The 23362-nt window shown below is 42.4% G+C and overlaps 1 protein-coding gene across 4 annotated transcripts in view; it reads right to left on the reverse strand.

Moving 5' to 3' along the window:
- Positions 1–850: 850 nt before the first annotated feature.
- The window catches only part of ENTPD3 (ectonucleoside triphosphate diphosphohydrolase 3), a 31834-nt gene continuing 9322 nt past the window's right edge, over positions 851–23362 (reverse strand). For all 4 annotated transcript variants that reach the window (XM_025883864.2, XM_025883881.2, XM_025883891.2 and 1 more), the window contains 8 exons: positions 22810–22927; positions 14837–14987; positions 12535–12694; positions 11353–11586; positions 5522–5794; positions 5240–5350; positions 4721–4858; positions 851–2108 (listed from right to left, as the gene is read on the reverse strand). In XM_025883864.2, coding sequence (XP_025739649.1) covers positions 1872–2108; positions 4721–4858; positions 5240–5350; positions 5522–5794; positions 11353–11586; positions 12535–12694; positions 14837–14987; positions 22810–22927 — 1422 coding nt within the window. In that variant the 3' untranslated portion in view covers positions 851–1871. The remainder of the gene's footprint in view (positions 2109–4720; positions 4859–5239; positions 5351–5521; positions 5795–11352; positions 11587–12534; positions 12695–14836; positions 14988–22809; positions 22928–23362) is intronic.

Below are 23362 nucleotides of genomic sequence, written 5' to 3' on the forward strand. Positions count from 1 at the left end.
GCCCTCTTCCCTGCAGACATATCTGTTTTTTCATGCAAACTCTTGGTGATTTGGATGCTATTTTTATCTGATATCTCCATACTTTATTGCCCACCCTTCTGTCCTTTATGGCAATAACATCAATCAACAAATATGTTGAGTATATTACATTCATAGCATTTATCCAAATCCAAGATCACACCTGATAAGGTGTTAGGCCTGTAGTAGGTATTTCTTAGAATTTTGTTGAATGAATGAGTGATGAATGGGATTCAAAAGGGATTTGCCCTTAAGTAGACTACTGTCTATTTTAGAAATAAGCCATATACACACACAAGATAAATAATATAAGAATTTACCTAACTAGTATGTATGTCTGTATGTATGTATTCCCAACTAGTTTTTAAAAAGTGGTCCAGTAGATCATTTTGTGTGTGTGTGTGTAAGGAAAGCTTTGTGGAGGAAGCAGAGCCAAATTAGGCCTTGAGAAATATGCATTGTTTGGATGTTTGGGAGGATGACCCACAGGCGGGGTAGGGAGAATTGTGTGAGCAAAGGTGCATTTTGGGAAGGGAGCAACCATTCTGGGTGGGAATCAAGATCTGAGTGGCAGGTTGTAGTCTCACAGAAGTTTTGAATGTCAAATAAGATAGAGAAGTGTTTGACTCAGTTATCTCAAGGAGCCAAAGGTTTATCAAAGTAAAGTACTTCTACTTCTCTGGAATAAAGGTGATATTAATGCATAATTTTCTTAGTATACTAGGAAAGATTTCCTAAGGAATTTTTCCTCATTTTAAGAACTTCCTCTCATAAATACCACCTTGGGTCCTTAGGAGGAAAAGTACTGTTTGCAAGGTAACAAACACACACATTTCAAGTCAAAACAAAATAAGAGTCCTTTATTCCATATTCAGCTAACCAACAACAATCTGAACTAATGTTGATTTTTAGTTCGTCACCATTAGACTTGCTGGAGTTCTTTCTCATCCTTTGTAGGAAAGTGGTAAGCAAGGCTATCTGAGGACAGCATCAAGTACACTTGTGGGAACAGTGGGTGAAACACACACACCACACTGTCAGTGGAGAAACAGCCCTAAGCAAACGCCTAGCAAAGGCAAAAAGATCTGTTACGTGGTAGCCTCACTAGGAGTCAATGTTTTATGAGAAGACCCAACCATGGGAAGGACAGGTGAGAATGAAGACATACACACAGGCTGCACTTGACTGACCAGTGCCCTGAGCGGGAATCCCACTCTGGAAATGGACTGCAGTTTCCAGGGAGATTTTCTGTGTGTCTCTGTCCTTCAAGTTCTGCCGTATGACAGAGCCTGGCCATAGCCACTGTCCTTGGGGTAAAGGAGCTTTCTCCCCCAGATACTCTATTCTACTAGTCTGAGGCAGCTCAATGTTTATGGGATTGCCAAATCTTAGTTAAGAATCAATGGGAGGAAGCCACAATGCAACATATTTAACTATGTTAAATGCTTCATGGGCGCCTGCCAGCTTCCAAACTTGCCAGGAGGTGTTTCTGAGGAAGGAAAAATGCAAACTGAGCCCCAAGGTCAATTCTTCAACATCAAACTGTCATATTCTCAACTTACTCTTCCTCTAGGGCACTTGGATTAAAGAGCCTGACCTTGATGGCCTGTCTCTCCTCAGTTCCCCAATAGGTCAGTGAGTGGGTGGTAGGGTTTTTGGAGGAACAACGTATCCAGAACAGTTGGGGGACTCCCCAAGAGGTGCTTTGGTGTAAATCAGTCTTGGAGAGGCACATGATCTAGGTATTTGACTTTAGGTGCACTTCCTGAAGATGGACATTTCGCTTGCATTGTCTGGTGCTACCCAGGCTGGTTCCGGGCAGCCCTCAGGCTCCAGGAGCTGCTTCACAAGGCTCACTCAAAATCCACTGTGTGGTCGAAGGCATGCTGGGAGCGCCTCTGCTTCCTGGACGAAGCATACAGGTACGCCAGAAACACCAGACACAGCAAGGCCACTGCTGTGAAGAAGGCAAGGATGCCCATAAAGGCAGGTGGGTCCATGGGCAGATGGATCAGGGGGCTTTCGGCTGGGATCTGGTTGGTCAGGCTGAGCATGTAGCCCAAAGACCAGGCTATGCTGCTGTTCCCCACCTGTATGGTAGAAAGATGGATTAGTTATCAGGGTAGGGCTCGAGGTGGGAATTACACACATACACCACTGTCATCCTTATGAAACACGCACCAGAAACTGTGGCCTAATCTCAAAGGACTTGCCCAAGTTCAGACACTGCAGAGACTGGGCTAGAATCTAGGTCACTGAGACCCTACCCTCAGCACTGTGGAGAAATCGTCAGAGTCCTCACAACCTCGTCACAGCCAAGTGGGATGATGGCTCAGTTAATAACAGTGGGAGTTTCTCTACTGTCCGGTACAGAAGTGTCTGTGGCTAAAGAAAGAGGGTAATGAGCAGTTTACTGAAGCCAGGACCAGTTTCTAAGCACAGGGGGTCAGTCTAAATAGGAAAGAGACTTTGTCAATTTCTTATGTTAGTTCCATCAGTTTTTGTTTCTGTGTTTTTATTAGGCTGTTTTACTAGATGCAAAAAAGTTTCAAATTTGCAATCTTTAGAAGGAACTCTATATCACTATGTTGTATTCCTTTGTATCTTGAATGATCCTCCTTATTTTAAAGATTATTTGGTCAGCTATTAAATAGCTATACTGAAATTTTTAAAAATTAGCTATACTGTTTTCTTTTGGGTAGCGTGTTTGCCTGATAGTTAAATTTTTTTTATTTTTTAATTTTTAATTTTAATTTTATTTTACTTTTAGATTTTATTTATTTATTTGACAGAGAAAGAGACAGTGAGAGAGGGAACACAAGCAGGGGAGTGGGAGAGGGAGACGCAGGCTTCCCGCTGAGCAGGGAGCCCGATGCGGGGCTCGATCCCAGGACCCTGGGATCATGACCCCAGCAGAAGGCAGACGTTTAACGACTGAGCCACCCAGGTGCCCCTAAATTTTTTTTTTAAATTTTCAAACTTCCATGGCCTTTTGCTTAACACCTAAGGGTTTCTCTTACAAACAATATATACTTGATTTTTAACAATCTAATCTGACAATATCTGTCTTCTAACTGGTAGGCTTAGTCCATTTATGATTATTGTGATTATTGATATATTTGGACTACTTCTTTCTAATATCTTAGTTTTAAATTTTCAATTAGTGCTATTTTCCTTTTTCTATATTTTTTTCCTTTCTTGCCTTAAAAATGATATATAAATAAAGTCCACCTTTACAGGATGAGCATTTTAGGCCACTCTTGTGACCCTTTACCCTGCTCCCTTCACACTGGATATTAGCTATGTTTGGATTTTGGGTTGTCATGAATGGACTCTTTTCCTTTTCTTTGGTGTAAGTTTTCTTTTTTCTTTTTTTAAATATACAGTTTAAGCCACCACATCATTTATTCTTCCTGCCTATATTTTTATAACATTTCCTGGATTTATTTCTCTTCTTATTTGTTTTTTTTCCTCCAAAAATATTTTTGACGTCTCTGTGTGGCAAATCTTCTAAATCTTTTTATGCCTTCACGTTTGAATACTAATTTGGCTGTATATAAACTTCTTTTATTTTTTAAGATTTTATTTATTTGACAAAGAGAGACGCAGTGAGAGAGGGAACACAAGCAGGGGGAGTGGGAGAAGCAGGCTTCCCGCTGAGCAGGGAGCCCGATGCGGGGCTTGATCCCAGGACCCTGGGACCATGACCAGAGCCAAAAGCAGATGCTTAACGACTGAGCCACCCAGGCGCCCCTGTATATAAACTTCTTTACGAATAAAAGAAAGGGATTTGAAGGCTGGAATTCTGTATCCATCCAAACTGGTATCCGAGGGGACATCACTCTCCGTTCTCAGAATGTACTTTCCTGCTAATTAGATTCATTAGAAGCAAAGCGTAGAGAGTGCATGCCACCAAGAGTCCTTATATGTCTCCAGACAGTCTTATCTTTTCGTAGATGACTCAATTTTATTTATGTAAAAGTAGACAGTCACAGGCCTAATGCTGGCTATTGATTGGTTTAATCTAATTATTGCTAAAGCTAATATCAAACAGACTGACTCCAAGCTTTAGATCGGCTATTTCTGAAATGAGAAAATTCTCCCAAATCCCGGGAACATAGGCTGGGTGAACATATCAGCAAGGTTGAGTCCTGCCTGGAAACAAGGCCTGAAGGGTGACAGGTCAAACAGTCACCAGTAAATACAGTGACCTCAGGCACATGCCAAGAGAAGTTCTTACTTCATGCTGCTGTAAATCCCTAATACTCTCTGTTACCCTGACATCGGTGTAAAATGGAGAGCAGTTACTAGCCTCTTAAAGAATCACTGCCCTATTTAAAGCTTCTTATCCAGCTGAAAAGTCTGATCCTTAAGATATTTATATATACGCTCAACAAACATTTAGTAAACACCTTCTAGGTTTTCGCTCCTGTGCTGAAGATAATGAAACAGGTCCTGCGCTCGAGGAGCTCAGGGTCTGTGAGCTCTTGGCCTCTGATCCCTCACCCATGTGGAAGGGTCTCCAGTGACACCTCCTCTGGATTCTCCACCATCTCTTCTGGAAAACTCACAAGGGATTGAAGTCTCTTCAGTTTCCCCTCAGCAAACTGAAATCACCCTCTTAACTTCTACATTTCTTCCGCACCTATATACACAAGTCTTTCGAGAGGAAGAGGAGAAAACAACCTGTGCCTTGACTTACTTCTTTTTTAAAATGTATTTTGGGCCAGGTCTCCTCGGTGAATCTGTATCCATTCACGAGCAAGTGGTAGATATAGTGGGCTGAGAAGCAGTAGGAGCGGGCGTATACCTCGTCAAACCTGGGGAGCAGCAGCGGGAGCTGAAGAGGAGGTCCCAAACACATGAGGCAGGCACATTGAAAATGCAAGTTTCAGAACACATTTTAAAGACTCTCATCCCCTAGAATTTCATAATACCATCACCATAAAATCATCCAATTGTATCAGATCATAATGAAAACACCCCGATGCAGTATGGGTACACCACAGGCTGTTGTAACCATTGTGCCTATGGTCAGGACATTCATCCACAATGTGGGTATGAGGTAGTTTCCCTTATTATCCCATTTTGTGGGTGTGGTGAAAGCAGAACGGCATAAAGTCCCAACTCGGAACAAGTGCACACATGCACACAAATGGAATATACTTGGCTCCGCTCACTGTGTTGTACGGATGCTGCCCCTTTCCCTTTAAATACTGACCTGACTCCAGCTCTCTGAGCAGAAATCCCAGGTGCTTGAGTTGAAGGCTTTCAGGGAAAAGCTCCCCGAAAGATTGAAAGCACTGACTGTGTAGTAGAATCCTGCAAAAGCCTGGAAGGGGGTCGCACAGAAGGAAGTCAGTTCTCAGAACGCGGTATGTTATGGAGCTTTCAGTGTGGGGAATAAAAAAGTGGGAAAACAGGGCAGCAGAAGAGAAACAAAGGGGAGAGCTAAATCTTCAATGGGGGAAAAAAGGAATCTTTTGGTGGTTTTTGCTCTTACCACAAATGCCCCTTTAACTTTTGGCTGATAAACCCCATCAAAAGAACAGGCTTCTTGGTCATGGCAAGCTTTGAAGTCAAACAGGAAAGCCACCTTTTCCCTACACAGTGATGGGTCTCCGCTTCCTTCAAAAGTGATGATGTCATCAGGGTCATAATTTACAGGCCTCAAGTCTGCTGTGCACAGGCTGTCAAATATGTAGCCCCCAGTGAGGGTGGTGACATAATTCCGAGGGTAACAGGGGTTGATGATACTGGTTTTGGTGGGAGAATCCTGTAGGTACAAGAAGGAGGTGTCAGAAACCACTCTTTTGTGGAGGGCCAAAGTGTTTCCCTCTTGCAACTCCTCAGTATTGCACCCTCCCATGCCAAGAGAGAAATGGATGGAAAACACGCCATTTTGTGTCAGTGTGCACTTGAAGGCAACTCCCAGGTTGTCTTGAGAACTCCAGTGGGGGTGGGTGAACCTGCACCAGGCACAATGCCAGGCTCTCGCTCATATTATCTGACCCACTCCTTAAGACAGTCCTGGGAAGCAGGTTTTATGAAATCCATTTGTATGGGAAAACAAGATATGTTTAGATTAATTGATCATTTTGAATAGAATATCACCTATCCCCCTAACAAAATAATCCAAAAGGTTACAAATAAGTATATTATGAAAATTAAGGTTCCCTCCCAACCACTTCTAGCCACCAGATCCCCTCCCTAGAAGGAACCACTATTGCCCATTTTTGTGATTTCCTGCCAGAGATCATTCTTGTATGCATATGCAAATATCTTTTCTTCTCCTCCCTCTTCCTTTTTCTAAAAACAATAAATCGTAGTACTCTATACACAGTTATTCCCCTTGCTTTTCCTACTTAAAAATATACCTTTCACATCTTTCCCACCACGCATGTAGAATGACCTCTTCTTTTTAGTAACTGCATAGCACTCCACTGTACAAATAAACTATAGAGGAGATTCCTTAGATAGGGAATATGAATATGAATATTTAGATGGTTTCCAATCATTCTGCATTATAAGCAAGGCTGCAATAAATATCCTTGTTACATATAAATCTTTGATCCATTTGTAATTTATTCGGTGTAAAGATTGTAATAGGGAACCTGACTTTACTTTTTTCAAATGACTATCCAATATTTTATCTACTGGTGAAAAATATTCTTCTTATCTTATACTAAATTCCAAAGTGTGTTTGGTTCTATTTATGGACTCCCTTTTCTAAGGAATTGAATTTGAACTCTGTCCAATTTCAAAGCCACTTAAGCATCTCCTGCCATAAAGTCTTGACTCAGACAATATTTATTCCAACTCTTTCAATTAACTGATGTAGGAAATTGAGATACACAACAAAGTAATGCAATCATTTAACAAAGGCCAGTGACAGGACTCCACACATAAGCGTCCAGAAGACCAGCACTCATCCAATGTGACTCTAATGAGCATCCTCCAGAAGATCTTAATATGACTGAGTCTGTGGTGGTAGCAAACAGGCTCCTTTCTGCTTCAATGGTATGAAAAAAATTCATGATTTTCAAAAATTGGTATGTCTAATTTGTAACATGTCACACCAGGGTCACCCTATGGCTGAAATATTGGTTTAAAGGGGGGAAAAAAAGAAATCAGTCAACTGGTTATTTAATTTCCCCCTCCAAATCTGACATACTTTTTAAGTAGTTAAAATGAAATAAATTATTTCTGGCTTGGCCTGCGGAAGAAGCAAGATATTATCAATTTCTGGCTTGGAACATAGAAGAAGCTCAGGAAAGATTATTTCTTTTTTTTTTATCTTAAGATTTTATTTATTTATTTGAGAGCGAGCGAGCACGCGGATGAGCATGAAGTGGGGAGGGGCAAAGGGAGAAGCAAACTCCCTGCAGAGCAGAGAGCCAGATGTGGGGCTCCGATCCCAGGAGCCTGGGATCATGACCTGAGCTGAAGGCAGATACCTAACTGACTGAGCCACCCAGGTGTCCCTAAAGATTACTTCTATGCTCTTTTTGGAGTTTGAATGATTTGTGATGGCGTTCTTTAAATATAATTTGCCAATGGTCCAAGTTGCTCAGGCCCTCAACATTCAACAAATCTCCCCTGAACTTAGTATTTGTACGGCACTGGAACTAAAGGGTCAACCATTAGGCTTGAGAGCCAAGAAGTCCACTGGAAAACTGCAGCATAACTTGGACTTGAGTAAATCCCATCAAAAGTGGAAAAGTGGAGATAGGAACTATCTTCAATAGTGATGGAAACTATTAAAAGAACACACCAGGAAACTAATTTAAAAGGAAGGCACAGGACCAATAATGAAAACTATGTTTTATTGAAGGATACAAACCAAGAACTAAATAATTGGAAGGATATTTTATAATTCTATAGGGGAATTCATAATATTATCGATTAGCCAATTTTTTACCAAATTAATTTTCAGTCAATGCAACTGCAATCATAATTTCAATGAAAAAAGTTCTCCTTTCTGTTACTGCTTAAAATGATTTTGAAGTTCAGAATAAATGTCTGAGACTAGAAAAACAAACTACTGCAACTAGAATAATTGGCTCAAGAATGGAAAAATGGATGAATAGAACGGGAAATCCAGAAACAGATCTTCCTTATCCAAGGACTTATTACTAGAATATCCCAGAATCCTTGAAATTATCGGATTGCAAAGAGTCATCACAACTTTGTTGGTGGGAATTTGGATGGTTTTTAATTTTGTTGGAAGATTGCCTATTTATCCACTTATATAAAAGATATACCTACCCTTCGATTCTATCCTACAGAAGCAAAATCACTATTTCATAAGGTTATATGCACAAGAAGCGTTACTGGATTATTATTGCTGCAGCAAAACAGGACATAGCCTGGTGTCCATCAGGATAGGAATGGTTGACAAATTGTGAAATACTAGAGGGTAAAGAAAATAAGTTAGATATCGATCTGGAAAGTCTTTAGAAAAGACTGTGAACAACGTATCAAGCTGTGAACAGTGAAGACATTTGGTGAATAGGGTTGGAAAGAGATTTCTTTCATTGTTACTTTAATATGTTTTTTGCATAGTTTGACTTTTTACAATAAAAATGTACTTTCTTTTATAACAAAATGACCAATACAATTTTTCTTTTTAAATAATGGTACTTGGAATATTATGTGTCTATAAAAATAATAATTTCAAAGGATATTGAACAACACAGGAAACTGCTCATGGTATATTGTTAGGTAAAAGAAAAAGCTGGATATAGGGGCGCCAGGGTGGCTCAGTCATTAAGCATCTGCCTCAGCTTAGGTCATGATCCCAGGGTCCTGGGATCAAGCCCCACATCAGGCTCCCTGCTCAGCGGGAAGCCTGCTTCTCCCTCTCCCACTCCCCCTGCTTGTGTTCCCTCTCTCGCTCTCTCTCTCTGTCAAAATAAATAAATAAAATCTTTAAAAAAAGCTGGATATAAAGCTATATATGCCATATGAAGCCAAATTTGTAAATACACATATTCGTGCATAAAAAAAAATAACTGGAAGAAAATGCAACAGTATGTTTAAGGTGGTTAATTCTAGGGTTTTTTGTTTTGTTTTATTATTTATATTTTTTGTGTCTGCTTTTCTAAATTTTTTCATTCAATGTGTCTTATTTTAAATGCAAAAGAAAGAACTTTCTTAAATAGAGGGGAAGAAGGACCATGAATGCACATCCCTAGCGTCTAACAGGCTGTCAGAGACTCCAGCCCTGGGGCAACTGGAGGCTTGTTCATACAAAAACAGTTTGCAAGGCTTATATTCAGGTATCATTCTCACCACACTGTGAGAGATGAGGAAACCAGACCCAGACTGGTGGAATTTACTCAGCCAGTGTTCATGATGTAGTCATCTTGGTGAACCTTCTAAGTCGGGGCTTGGTAACATGTATTTGGCACACAAAAGTACTGGTCAGGCAGGTCTGGACATGCATTTGTGGGTGATTCTCAGCACACCTGGATCCTTCCCGTCACCTGAGTCAGAAGGCTTTGAGGGCAGAGCCATCCTCTCAGGCATCCAGAGGTTACCAAGCAAGTTGGAGGGCTGCCGCCGTCCCTGTGAGCTGACTGGCCACAGTAGAGCCTGGGGTCTCCCACACTCTGTCCCTAGGCCTGGGCTCACACCTTGAGACCTACGTTCTCAAGCCCAAATGAAACCTCAGACAGGTGGAGTATTTGCTTCTCCACCGTAGATTCTTGGATAGTCATTCTTTAATAAACATTATAAAAATAAAAACCACACACACAAACATTCCTCAGGGCCAGCCAAATTTAAGAGGTTAGCTTCTCTGAGCTTCACTCACCCTGGGAAAAGGATGATTCCACCTGCCCCCTTTCTCCTGTTCCAAGTTCAGAGGAGACCCTGCCCTCCACCCTTGTCAAGACTAGAGCTGGAGGGAGGGGCTTTAAGCATTGCTAGAAATGAAAGGAGATGGGGAAAAGAGGTGTTTCCAGAACTTCTGTCTTGGAAAGAAGCATCTTGGCTGACGTACGTTAGTAAGCAAGTGGGAGGAGTGTTGGTTATGGAGACCTTGCTAGGGAGGACTGATAGGGTTCCCTTTGGGGTTTGGCTTGGCCAAGTGGGTGTGATGTGAGTCTAGGGTGGGCACTGGGTCTCTTGAGCCCCAAGAGCTGCCTGCAGGATCCCCCACTCTGTCCTTCCCAGGCAGTGCTCAGCCTCTCCCAACAATGCCTGCCACATGCATGTGTACTGAGGCTCCAACCTTTCCTGTGAGGCTCAAAGAGAAGCTCTGGGGAGCAGGCCAGATCTAGAGAGTGAATTCTCACACACACCCCTGCATGACTACTCGGTAAATGCAGGGGTCTGAAGATGTCAGTTTTGCTGATGGCACTTTGGTTAGCCAGACCATTTTTCCCTGCAGGCTAGTGGCTGGGGGAATACTGCTTCCTTCCTTAATTGCCGAAGTAGGTGGGAGGGGTGGGGGTTAACCTATGGTGCTGTGTCCACTATATTCATAGGCCAACCCAGCCCTTGTCCCCTGTCCCTGGGTCTCACCAGAAGCCAGGATCTGTGGCCTCTGGTTGGCCTCATGCCCCTCTAGGTGGTCAAAGTCAAAGTCCCTTTCCTTCGTCTTCATCTTCCCTTCTTAGCCATGCATGGCTGAGATGGATGTCCCCTGAGCACTGGAGTTTGGGGTCTAGGGTCTCATCCACGGAGCTTGTGCTTGCTGACACACACCACACTAACACTAGTTTACCTCAGTGACAGCCTTCCAGCTGATGCCTGAAGTAGCCATCTGTGCCATGGAACAGTTACTGTGTGAATTACTGACCAATGTGATGGAGTTCTGTTACTCCAACATCCCACCATATAAAGGGCATCAAACCTGCCTAATATAGGCCCATCTAAAAGGAGGCTGAGCCCAGGGAAGGCTCAGTTGTCTCCCCTGTCAGCAAGTATATTTCTCTTGGTACCACTTTTATTATTTTGTCTGTACTCAGGGGAGTCGCAAAATTCCCAGGCTTATTTAGCTATTGGTTTAAAACAGTTTGTGTCCATAAAGGGATCCCAGGTCTTGAATCATTTACAAAACATTTGGTGCCCTGGAATTTCCCTAGACTTCTGACTCAAATTCACTGGAAGTGGTCAATACAACAGAGAGAGAGAGAGAGAGAGAGAGAGAGAGAGAGAGAGAGAGAGAGCTTGGACCCCCATGAGTAAACTGGAACATGCTCTCATTTCTATCCACGTTCTAATTGGAGTGGAAAGGACAGACCCCAGAAGCCAAGGCCCCCTCCCCTCAAGACCCCCAGGGAACACCTGCTGTCCCCCCTACCTCCCCCGCCCCGGCTCAGGTACCTGAACGAGTATTGCCAGAAACCTCTTCTCAGCCTCGTTCCGGCCGTAGCACTGGAAGCTATGGGTGTAGAGCGTGTACACATAGCCATACAGGGACACTTTCATGATGTTGCTGGTGTTCAGCCCTACCCTCTCTCCAGCCGCAAAGGATATTTGGGTGGAGGCACCACCTAAATCCAGGGCACCTGTGGTCTCCACTCCATTTGGATGCACCCACATATGCCACAGGTTCTTCTGCACAGTGGGAAAAGAAGCAAGAGAAAAGTCGAGAGGCACCATCTCTGTTTACCCACGGCTCTCCACCCAAGACCCATCTCTTATTGCTAAGAAGTATGACATGGGGAACATTCAGGGGCCAACTCTCTCCTTTATTTCAAGGGTGGTGAACTCAAATGCTTTCAGAGGCTGGGCAGGCAACATAAGTGAGTGAAGCAGATTAGGTGTTGACAATAGGGAATGGTGGGGACTGTGGCAAACTGGGGACCACATGAGCTACACTCTACTCCAGTTAGTTGTTGTTATGTGGAATGTGAGTTCATTGTGACCAGTGTTTCCAATTTTGGGGGTGGGGGTGGGGGTCCGGACAAGCTATAAATGTGGATTTTTATGTGAAATTTCCAAAATATTAATTGTTGGCAATTAATTAAAATTTAAGAATATATTTGAGGGGGAACAACACAGGTGTTGGGCTGGATATGGTTTATGCCCTCTGTAACATGGTGATTATCTCTTGGAGTTGGCTTTCCTTTGAACAAGGGGCAGGGCATATGGGGACTGCAATATAAGGGACCCGGGGACACAGGATGGGTTGGGAAGCCTGAGGGCTCCAGAAATTTCAGGGGGCTGTGGAGCTTTGGGAAGGGTCATTCTCCAGCTACCCTTCAAAAGACCCATAGGCTTTAGATTTAGGTCCCCCCCCCACCTCCAATTTCTTATTAGTTAGTTAAGTGATAATATTCCCTCTCCTCTGTGCATTTGGTCCTGCTTATGATACAATGTTTTTGCCCCAGCTATATGTGTCTTTTCTTGGCTATTGTTTCATAGGTGTTTCCTTAATGCATTATATGATAAGGATGACACAGAACAGATGCCCCTGTCAACATGCACCTCTGCTTTAAGTGGCCACCCACAGGGGATGGGATAAATAGCAAGATTAAAAACCATGCACTTGTTTTCACACACCTCCAGGAAATTTCCCATTAAATAGTTGGCTGTAATCCATCCATATATCCCTTCCTCTTGCCCAGAAATGATTTGAGCACCCCTAAAATCAAAGGGCTGGGACTTGAAGTAGTTTTGGATGCTTGCAAGGACTTCATTAGCTGCTGTTTCATTTTGTAACCTATGCAAGGCACAGAACACAAAAGGCTGAGTGCCTGGACAAGAGAGTCTTAAAATAATCTCACTCAGGTTAAAAGGTAAACCTCTCACCCCTCTGCTGACAGGGACAATTTTCCAGATGTGTACAAAAATGGCAACCCTTTTTGCAAGTTGAAGCCTCCTAGGCAACCGTGAAGGCAGATGCACTTGTTACCTGTCAAACTGCCAATCAAAAAAATAGCTTCAAGTAAAAATACCCTTCATCCTCTCCTCCCTTACCTGTTCCCATCCCATTCTCTAGCAACCAGTTAACCAAAAGAGCTTCCTGCTTAATCACCATTGCTCTGTCTCAGATCAGCACAGGAAAAGGGATTGGTGAAGCCATAGGGGTGGCATAAGTAATCTTCTGGGGGCACCACATAAAGGAGCCCTCATCAGGCCAGAAGGAAGGGGGATCTGAGGAGGAGGGGGGAAAGGAAGAAGGTTGAGTTTTCAACAGTCCCTGCTTTGCTTTTGGGAAGGGCTTTATCATGAGGGGATATGATGGCTATCATGGCCATCATTGGATTGAAATCCATCAGTGTGCTGACCCACAGAAGAGTGGCAACACAGCATTCCTATATCACCCAATGATATGGCATTGTAATATTCATTTGCTGCCATTTTACCTTATGGAAAAAGATTCGCTTGGGAGATTATTTTCCCTTTCATCAGTGGGTTAAGAAAGCCAGGGGCACCAGCTCATTCTTGGCTCAAGAAGAAAGAGCCATGTTACCAGCTGAAGGTCATGCTAATTCAGCAGCAAATTATCACTGCTCAGAAAATAATTCAAGAGTTTTTCTAGTTTTATCAGTTCCCATCCCAGAGGATTCACTATTGCTTTTTTTTATATTTGACTTTTCTGGCAATTAAAATGTCAGCTAGTTCCTTAGAAGGAATGGATCACCATCAGAAAGTTTTACAAGGAGGAGTTAATATTTAATTTATTCAAATGGGACATTCACTGTGTTCCCAAGTGGTGCACTTCCTATTCCAGGGTTTTTGTCATGGACTATAAATCACAGAGTCTATTAATTATTCCTCACCGGGAGGACTGTGAGAAAAAGCAATTGAGAAAAAGTTGGGTGCTTTGTTTCCATAAGAAAGAAAAGGCAGAAGGAAGGAATTTCTATATCATTTCTCTTTTAAGGAAACACAATAATTTTGAAACACACTTCAGATTCCAAGAGGGAGCAAAGAAATCCAATTTTCTCCCACGTTTTACTTGGTCAACCAGGACTTAGGAATAGAAACAAGGAGAGAAAACCCACAAGGAAAAGGCCCACTTCAACTGAGGGTGCTTCCTGATTTCTTTTAATGATCATGTTGAAGTGACTCTGTTTGTTTGTTCCTGTGTATCTTCTTCATGCCCACACATATAATTTTATGTTACTGGCACCACAGACAAAGTGGCTTTGAAGCAGGATAAATGTCATCTTTGGGGTTAAAACCTTATTTTCAAAGTTTGGAGCAGCCTCTACCCTGAGTAGATTTAAGTTTGATGTTTTAAAAACTATTTTTCTTTTATTTCAAGGTCAAGGAAATAAAATAAAGGAAAAAAAAAAAAACCAGAGAAAGGGCTCTCAAAGACAGTGCAACTGGGCTCAAAGTCATGGCTACAAATTTAGAAGGATCCTTAATTGAGTGAAATGAGCCGTTTGTTTCCTAATAGCTCCAAAGACTTTGACTGGGGTGAAGTGCAGAAATTCCACTATTTTCCAGCAGATTCCTGTGGCATTGTGTACATGGGTAGAAGCCACATAAATATGGGCTGCAGTCAGTGGACCTGGTTGTGCACAGGTATCAAAAGACCAGGCATCAAAAACAATTTTTACTTTTCTAAAGAATTAGAGGTACACCTCATGAGATTTCATGTTACCTTCCTTTCTTCTAGAGTTCTCAGGAAAATCACCAATGGGGAGGGAATCCATTTTAGAACGATTTCTTTCTGGGTATTAAAATAAAGCCTGAAATTTTCCCAGCTTTTGGAGCCTCAATTTATGCAGAATATGGGCTTCTTTCTTTCAGATTTGTTCCCAGAAATAGAGTTACATTCTTGGCAGGGTTCAACACATTCTTGGCTATTTTGATCATATGGGCTCCTTGGGGCCATTCCAGCCCTTACCTCAGCAAGCGCATCCCAGCTGTGGCCCCCAGGTAAATGTGGGTGGATCCATGGAGGTGGGCTGGAATCTGTCCCTTGACTTTTTCCATGCAATCCTCAAAGGCTTTGGGGACATCTTGGGGGTTTTTCCCATAGCTGGAGATCCCAGAGCCTGAAGAGCAAGCAGTCAGCATTTCTTAGCATTCCCATGAACCAACAAGAGCAGTATAACTTCTGAATAAAAAACAAATCAGCTTTGAAAATTAATGGGTTTGAGTAGGGGTTGAAAACAGGTGGATGTGGTCACACTGATGAGTCAACATCCAAAATATGGAAGAGAGGAATTACAAAAGTGAAAAAAATGAGCCAGGATCTGCTTAAGAAAAAGTCTCATTATGGAAATTTCAAATATAAATAAAAGTAGGGAGAGTAGTATAATGAACCCCAATGCACCCATCTCCCAGCTTCCACAATGATCAACTCTTATTTCATCTGCTCTTTCTCCCTACAGAGCAAACTGCAGATATGGTATCATTTCATTCTCTAAATACTTCAGTATGTTTCACTAAAAGACAAAAATTCTCTTTTTTTTTGTTCAGAAATAATCAATCTTATTGGCCTTTTGCTTCTCTAGTCTCCTTTCATACTACTTGCCTTTGGTAAGTTCACTTGTTTTTTGTTTTGTTTTTTAAAGATTTTATTTTTAAGGAATCTCTACCCACAATGTGGGGCTTGAACCTACAAGCCTCAGATCAAGAGTCACACACTCCTCCAATTGAATCAGCCAGGTGCTCCGGGAAGTTCATTGCTTGACAGAACTTCCACCAAATAGGTTTAGAGACATAGTGAAAGGAGGAACAGGAAAAATGAAACAAAAATTCAAATCTATGTCCCATGTGTTCAAACACAGAGGGAAAAAAAGAATCTTGCCATGGTTTATCTTCAGGAAACATTTTGGTATAACTATATATAATTTAACAAGACATCATCCTAAACAGTAAATATAAAATAATACCGAAAAGTCCGCATTTATAAATTTCAAGAAGTAACATACCTAGAGAGACAAATAGCGCAAACAAACCCGTGACAGAGTTCCTCAGTTTGGTCAGAAATCTCCGTGAGCTGAAATGTACCATCACAGACAGAACTAAAAGTAGAGTTAGGCAAGAATTCTTTTAAATAAGCATAACCACTGCCCTATTATTATGTCCATAAAAATTAAAAATAATCCCTTAATAGAACCAAATTCTAGCCAAGGTGCACATTTCCTCCATATTCATATATTCCCCCCCCATCCTTCCGCCTGCATCCTCTTTCTCTCTAGCCAGTTTGTTTGAATTAGAGTCCAAATAAATTACATCCATTGCAGTTGGCTGGTATGTCTGTTAAGTCTCTTTTACCCATAAGTTCTGTCCTCCCTTTCTATTTTTCCCTTGAGATTAAAAAAAATTGCTTTGCAATTTCATTTGTCTTATAGAGTTTCCTACAGCCTAAGATTTGCTGACTGCATCCCTATGACTCACGTAACATGCTGTTGAGTCCTGGCTTTTCCCATAAATTGGTAACTGAATGCAGAAGCTCAGTCAGATTCAGGTTTGGACTTTTTCAGAAGAAATAATTTATAGGGCTTAATGTGAACTTCCAGTGCAAATCACGCATATCTGCTATTTCTCTTTGTGCTTGAGCAGGCATCAGAGATCATTGCTTAGGCCCATTAGCCCACTAGGATTTATGAAGTGGTGATGTTTCATTTCCATCTTTCCTGCTTCACTTATAACCTAAATGCTTTCATAAGAGGAAAACTTCTCTCTCATTAACTATTTGGTTACCCTACAATACAGTTTGTACAGGGAAAGCAGGGTAAGTGCTGGATTTTTCCCCTTCATCAGCTTAAGAAATAGAGATTGCATGTCTTGTATCCTCCTAATTTATCCAGTGAGGGATTTTATTGGTTTGTTGTGTATCTTAAGAACATATGAATTTGAAGATATATTGGATGTGTTTTGATTCATTGCAGTTATTATTCTTATTGATGGTCCCGGGGTTGGCCAGTGGAGCTCTCTTCAACAGGACCCCTGAGTCCTTTAGATGTGATCTCAGAACTTTTGAGAGCTTCTTTGCTCTCTGATATTAGATGTGTGATCTTATGCACTTCTTGCCCCCAGCTCTGGAATCAGCCACTTCTCCAAGGAGTACTGGCTTCTTTTTTTTGAGTATGATATTTGGTGTCTGAAATTTGGAAGCCTTTGCAAGGCTTTTCAGAGGACAGACTTAGGAAAACTTTGTTTCAAGAGAAAATGCATCATGAATTCTTATTGGAACTTCTACTTCAAAACTACAGGTTTTTACTTAAGTTGATCTTGACCTTCTTTTTCCTATGCTAAAAATCCCGCTTCCCAGCTATTCCAGCTGAATAGCTCGCTTGCTTTATTTCACAATCCACCCACAAAGGTCTTAGGATGGCAATACCAGCACTATCACCAACTATATGGTTATTGAAAACAGTTTAAGATTTTTTTTTTAAAGTTCTTTTTGTCCTAGGGTATATCCCATTAGGCATTATGGACCCTATGTACAGCATCCATGAATGAAATTTTCTTGAAACACATATATGTACGTGCTCATTTGTCTGCACATTGTCTGGGCTGCTTTTGTGCTAAAGTGACAGAGCTGAATGGTTACAGCAGAGACCATATGGCCAACAAGTAACAAATATTTATCATTTAGCTCTCTACAGAAAAAAATTTGCTGTTCCCGGAGTTAGATGATTTATGGGCATCTCCAGCTTAATCTGTCCAAAACCAAATTCCTCAATCCCTGCCGTGCTCCCAATTGACCCACCCCCAGGGCTCCCCTCTCAAGAAGTGGTACCATCACACACGCAGTTGCTCAGGTCAGAACTGGTGCTCAGGCACCACCAACTTAGACATCTCACATCGAATCTTTCATAAAATCTTATTGGCTCTACTTTCAAAATACCTCTCAAATCTGAGCACTCTTTCTCCCCTTCCCCCAGAACCATTCTAGATCAGAGTTTTTCAATCTTGGTACCACTGACATTTGGGGCCAGATAATTCTTTGTTGTGGGGCCATCCTGTGCACTGTACAATGTTTAGCAGCATCCTTGGTCTCTATCACTAGATGCCAGCAGAACCACCAACCCCAATGGTGACAATCAAAAATGTCCCCAGACATTGTTAAATGTTCCCGGGGGAGCCAAGTTGCCCCACACTGACAAGCACAGTCTCAGCCAGATCACCACCACATCATAACTTTATGACATCATTACGTGCACTGTTCTAAAAGCCCTGGATTCCCCGCTTCTGATCTCAGCCTCTGACTACGTGTTCTACATCCAGAGTGCTCTGTTAAAAGTATAAGTCATATCCATGTTAGTTCCTGGTCAGAATCTCCTAGTGGCTTCCCAGTATACTCTGAAGAAAATGCATCTGAGTTCAAGTCAAACCTCTCACTGCTCTCAAGGCCCTCTGAGCTGGCCCTGACCACGGCTCTGGCCTCACTACTCACCTTTCTTCCTCTTACTTATTCTGCTCCAGCCACACTGGTCCCTTTGCTTTTCCTAGAAAATGCTGAGAAGCTTCCACCCCCGGCCTCTCTGCTTGCCAGGCCTTCTGCTCAGCACGTTCTTCCCTCAAAAATGTGTGTGGCTCACACTCTCCTTTCACTTTTGCCTCTGCTTAACTATCCCCTCCAAACAGAGCATGATCATTCTCTGTCCACCTACCTCACTTGATTTTTCTTCACAGCACTTCTCCCTGACATGTTATATACCCTTTTATGATCTATCTCCTTGATTCGAATGTAAGTTCCACAATAGCAGAGACTTTGCATATTTCACTTTAGAATCCCCAGTGTCAAGAACAGTAACTGGCAGACAGTTGATACCCAATACGTATTTATTAAATAAATGAATAAATGAATCAGTCAATGAGATTTTCAAACCTGTGTGCAACTCTATACTAAGGGGATCATGTAGTCCAATCTGATCAGTTAGAGCTGGTCTCTGGAAAGGGACCTGTTAGGAGCCTTGTTGGAACGTCAAAACTTGGGATATCTGAGCATGTCACCTGAGACCTATTTGCATAAGGTCCTATAAGCTTCCTAAAGGAAAGACAAGATTGGGCTCACAGGCTCACGGGATCCTGGGATTCACAACTCCAAGAAAGGAGGGTTGAAATCACTATTCCAATCTGGAGAAAGATGGTTGGACAGATGACACAAAACTTACTCGAGGTGGGACAGAAGCAGAAGATATGTACCCAAGAAAAGGATGCTTTCAACACCATAATGGCCTGGTCCCCAACACAACTTTTTAAGGTATTTCAATGGAGGAGATGGTTACCCTTAAGCTCCAGTGGAGTTTAAAGAACTTTAACCACTGCTTTAAAGGGAACACATGAATGTCCTTTGTGGGAGGAGGCAGCCGCAGTCATGAGCACCACACACCGTGAAAGAGATGAGGGTGGTGTAGGGGCCCAGTGCCCTCCAGGGAATGGCTTTATAACATGCAGCTCAGAGCTTTGGACACCGGCATGGGGACCAGCAGCTAAGGCAGCACCCAGTGAACTCAGGAAAATAGCAGTAACTGAGGACTGATGATACTCACCGAGGCCCCTCCACCCCCGCCAAGAAAGAAATTTCTAAGAGCCTGGGTATCTGGGAGACCCGGCTGGGCAAGCAAGCATTCATCACCCCCTCAGACTGGCCAAGGCAGGGGAGTCCTGGGAAATTTGCAACTGGGAAACCAGAAACCCAAATCATCCCTGGAGAAGCCGCATGTCTTCAAGGGGACAGCACTCACCAAACTTTAACTCTGTATTTTGAGCTTTAGTTCGTGGTCTTCTGGTCATCTGGAGTATATATATGGGTCCCTGAGGCTACTGCGATCAAAGGGAAGACCCATTTATGGATACGGTGTGGGCTCCATGACACTGCCCTTCCCCTAAACCACATCCAGGGTGGCCGAGGGCCCCGTCCCCCAGGAGACTGCCTGTGTCCCTCCATGAAGGTCACATCTCCCCCTATAGTCAGAAGACCATCAGGACTGACTTGGCTGAACTGTTCTCTGGGTCTAAAGACAGATCTGGGACAGACTAACTTCTTGGCAAGAATATCCACCAGGAGCTCTAAAGTGTGCTGCTCTATGAATAATAATAGCTAACACTTAATTGAGTGCTTATTGTATGCCACGCATTTGCCACCTGCTTTACATATATTATATCATTGAATCGTCAAATGATTCCTATGGGATGGGTGCTACTATTATTATGCTTATTTTATAGATGAAGAGGTCAAGATACAGAGAGGTTAGAAACTTCCCACAGCTCACACAGGAGGGATGAGGTGAAGTCTTAATCATTATCCTACATTATCCTCTCTTTTCTTGAAGTGGCTAGTCTCATCTTTCTAAATAAGCATGCTGCTTGAAGGTAAGCAAATGACTCAGAAGTTAGGACAACAGAGATGGGATCTCTGGCTGAGCTTCGAGCAAGGTTGCAGCCACCTATGTCTTGTGGATACCAATGCAAGCGGTACTCAATAAACATCTAAGTCCCCTGTTATGTGGAGCCTGGAGAGATGCCAAGGAGATACAGCTTCAAATAAAGACTTAGTGTCTCAGCTGTCAGCTCCTGCATGGTTTTCTTCTGCGGCAGAGAGCTGCCTTGCTCAGTGTCTTGCTCTTCCCAGAATGGCAACATCCAACAATTGATGGCAACAGGGGTATCCTAGTCTAGCCAATTGAGGCCATGCAGGATAACTCTGATTGGCTGAAGCTTGGTCAGGCTCATGTGGTTGTTTGACTTCTCCTTCTGACCAATCCTCCTTCTTCTTCCTTTCTTCTACAGGTGTGGATCTCTAATAATTATCTTGCATCCTAAACTCTAGCTCAAAATCAGCTTCTTGACAACCTAACCTGGGACACTTATGTACTAAGTGAGCTCCTAGCTGCCCTCCATGGAAGGACAGATGATCAGAACACTCTGTTATTCAAAGAAGTCTGTTAGTCTCCCTACGGGAAAGGCTAATTCTGCCCCCCTCCCATCTTTTTCAATGTCATGACCCTCCCAAAAGTTATTATATTTGGGAAGCTCATTGAGGTAAATGAAGGAAGCTGCTTGGGGCTGGGGGGATGAGTCCAGAGTCTCTAACCTGTTGTCCTGTGGGCCAAAGGTATACCTGTTAACACATTCAGGATGCACTGGTCAGGAAGCTCCAGGCCAAGTCAAAGATCATGATGCTCTAAAGAGGCTCCTTTTAAAAAGGAGCACACATACACATGCTCACTAACTGGGGTTTGTTATGAGTACAAAAGTCTTAATTGTAAAAGGCAAAATTACAAAACTTTGATTGAAGAATATCTTTATGACCTCAGGCTAAGAAAGATTTCTTGAATACAAAAGAGCAAATCATAACAAGAAGACTGATAACTGTTCCTACATAAAAAATAAGAACTGTTCATCAAAAGACATAATGAAGAGACTTAGAAAGGCGAACCACAAGCTGTAAGGAGATAGGAGAACAACATAATAATACTAACAAAGCACTCATATTTACAATATATATATAAAAAACTCTAATGAATCAATGAGAAAAAGTCAAGCATTCAGTAGGAAAGTGAGCAAAAGACATGAACAGGCACTTCACAAAAACAGAAATGGCCATAAGTATATGAAATATACATATAAAATATGTGAATATATTTATAATTTGTAATTTTGTAAATAAATAAAAATATAAATATACTCAACCTTATTCACATCCATCCTTTCCATAACCATGGACATACAAGTGTCCAACAGGGAAAAATGAATGAGCTTCTGCTACTCCTGTCAATGTAGATGAATCTTAAACACCCAATGTTAGTGAACAAAGCAAATTACAGAAGAATAAATGTTTGATTCCATTTATATAAATACATGTTTGATTCCATTTTTAAGAACAGGAAAAACTAAATGCATAAGGACAAAACTAGAAAGGAGAACAAGGAAACAGTGAATATAAAATTCAGGCTATGTTGTGGAGATGCCGAGAATGTTCTGTTTCAGTGGTTGGCATCTCACAGGCCAAATCTGGTTCATCATCTTTTTTTTGTACAGCCTGTGAGCTAAGATAGTTTTTACATTTTTAAATAACAAGGAAAAATGAAAACAACATGTTGTGACAGTTGAGAATTATATGAATTTCAAAATTTCAGGGTCCATAAACCAAGCTTTATTGGAATAGAGCGACATCCATTTGTTTATGTATTGTCCATCCTTGTCCATCTCTTCCTACCACCCTCCCCCACAACATACACAACCAATTAGAATACAATTCCCCTACTGGAATACAATTTTCCATGACTTGCTCATGTTTCTGCATGTCTTATGAGCAGAGGCCCTGACTGCCTTTGTTCTGGATTGTATTTTCAAGGATGTTTGCATAACAAGCAGGCTTAGAAGACAGAGACAGTGTTCTCCCCCAGACCAAAAGGCAGGCATTGTAAGTGTTTCAGATTCCCTAACCTTGGGGTTCGTCTTCTGTAATACAACCCACTGTGTGAGCAGATACTCTCTGGCCCTCTTTACATCATCTTGTGCAAAGTGAGGCTCAGAGAACCATCTCAAGAAAATGCTGACACTCTGCCTACTGCTATTACTGTGAGCAATAAACCATCCTTGGTTCTGACCCAGGAGAATTGTGTCTTCCACCAGCCTTCATTCATGCATGTGTGGCAGGGTAAAATCTCACACCATGCACCGCCATGTTTCAGACATGAGAAAACTGAAGCCCAGAGAAGGGAAGTGAGTGGCCCGAGATCACTGTATGGATGAGGATCAGCGATAGCACAGGATTGCATATGTTCCTGATGCCCAGTCCAGTATTCATATCCTGCCTCTGGGCAGCTTCTTGGGATCCCTCCAGGCCTCCAAAGGCCCTTAGGACTCTCCCTTGCTTCCCTGTGGTCCTCCTGCACACACTCTGGGCCTTACCTTTCACACTACACTTGAAGGTTTGACTGACCACTCCAGTATTATTCTCCTTCTCCGCTGGCCACTGATATATGTAGACGGTGGTTCTGGAAGACCCGGCATCAAGCACGATCCCGTACTGAACAAAAGGGGAAAGGGAGAGTCAGAAATGGGCTGGGCTTCTCTGAGGGCTCCTTTCCAGTGGGCCACTGAGAACCCGGAATACTCTCGAGAGCTTAATCCACACTGCATCATTTAGGTAGGGGCTGACCAAGGGGAAAAAAAATGATTTCCTCCAAACCAACTTTGTCTCCTTGGACTATGGGGGAATGGAATGGGGTGAGGTGGGTCAGGTATTCTGGGGCATGGTTCTCAGCTTTGGCCACACATTAGAATCACTTGGGGAGTTTCCCAGTTCCAAGGCCACATCCCAGACCCATTAAATCAGAATCTCTGGGAGTGGACGCAGGCATGGGCAGTTTCTAAAGCTCTCCTGGTGACCCCAGTATGCAGCCAAGGTTGAAAATTAGCACTCCAAGGATCTTGCCTATCCCCGGTTTCTTCCTCATCCAGA

The sequence above is a fragment of the Callorhinus ursinus genome, unplaced genomic scaffold (assembly GCF_003265705.2).
Source record: "Callorhinus ursinus isolate GAN/ISIS: 27379988/994484 unplaced genomic scaffold, GSC_fseal_2.0 scaffold1, whole genome shotgun sequence".
Lineage (NCBI taxonomy): Eukaryota > Metazoa > Chordata > Mammalia > Carnivora > Otariidae > Callorhinus > Callorhinus ursinus.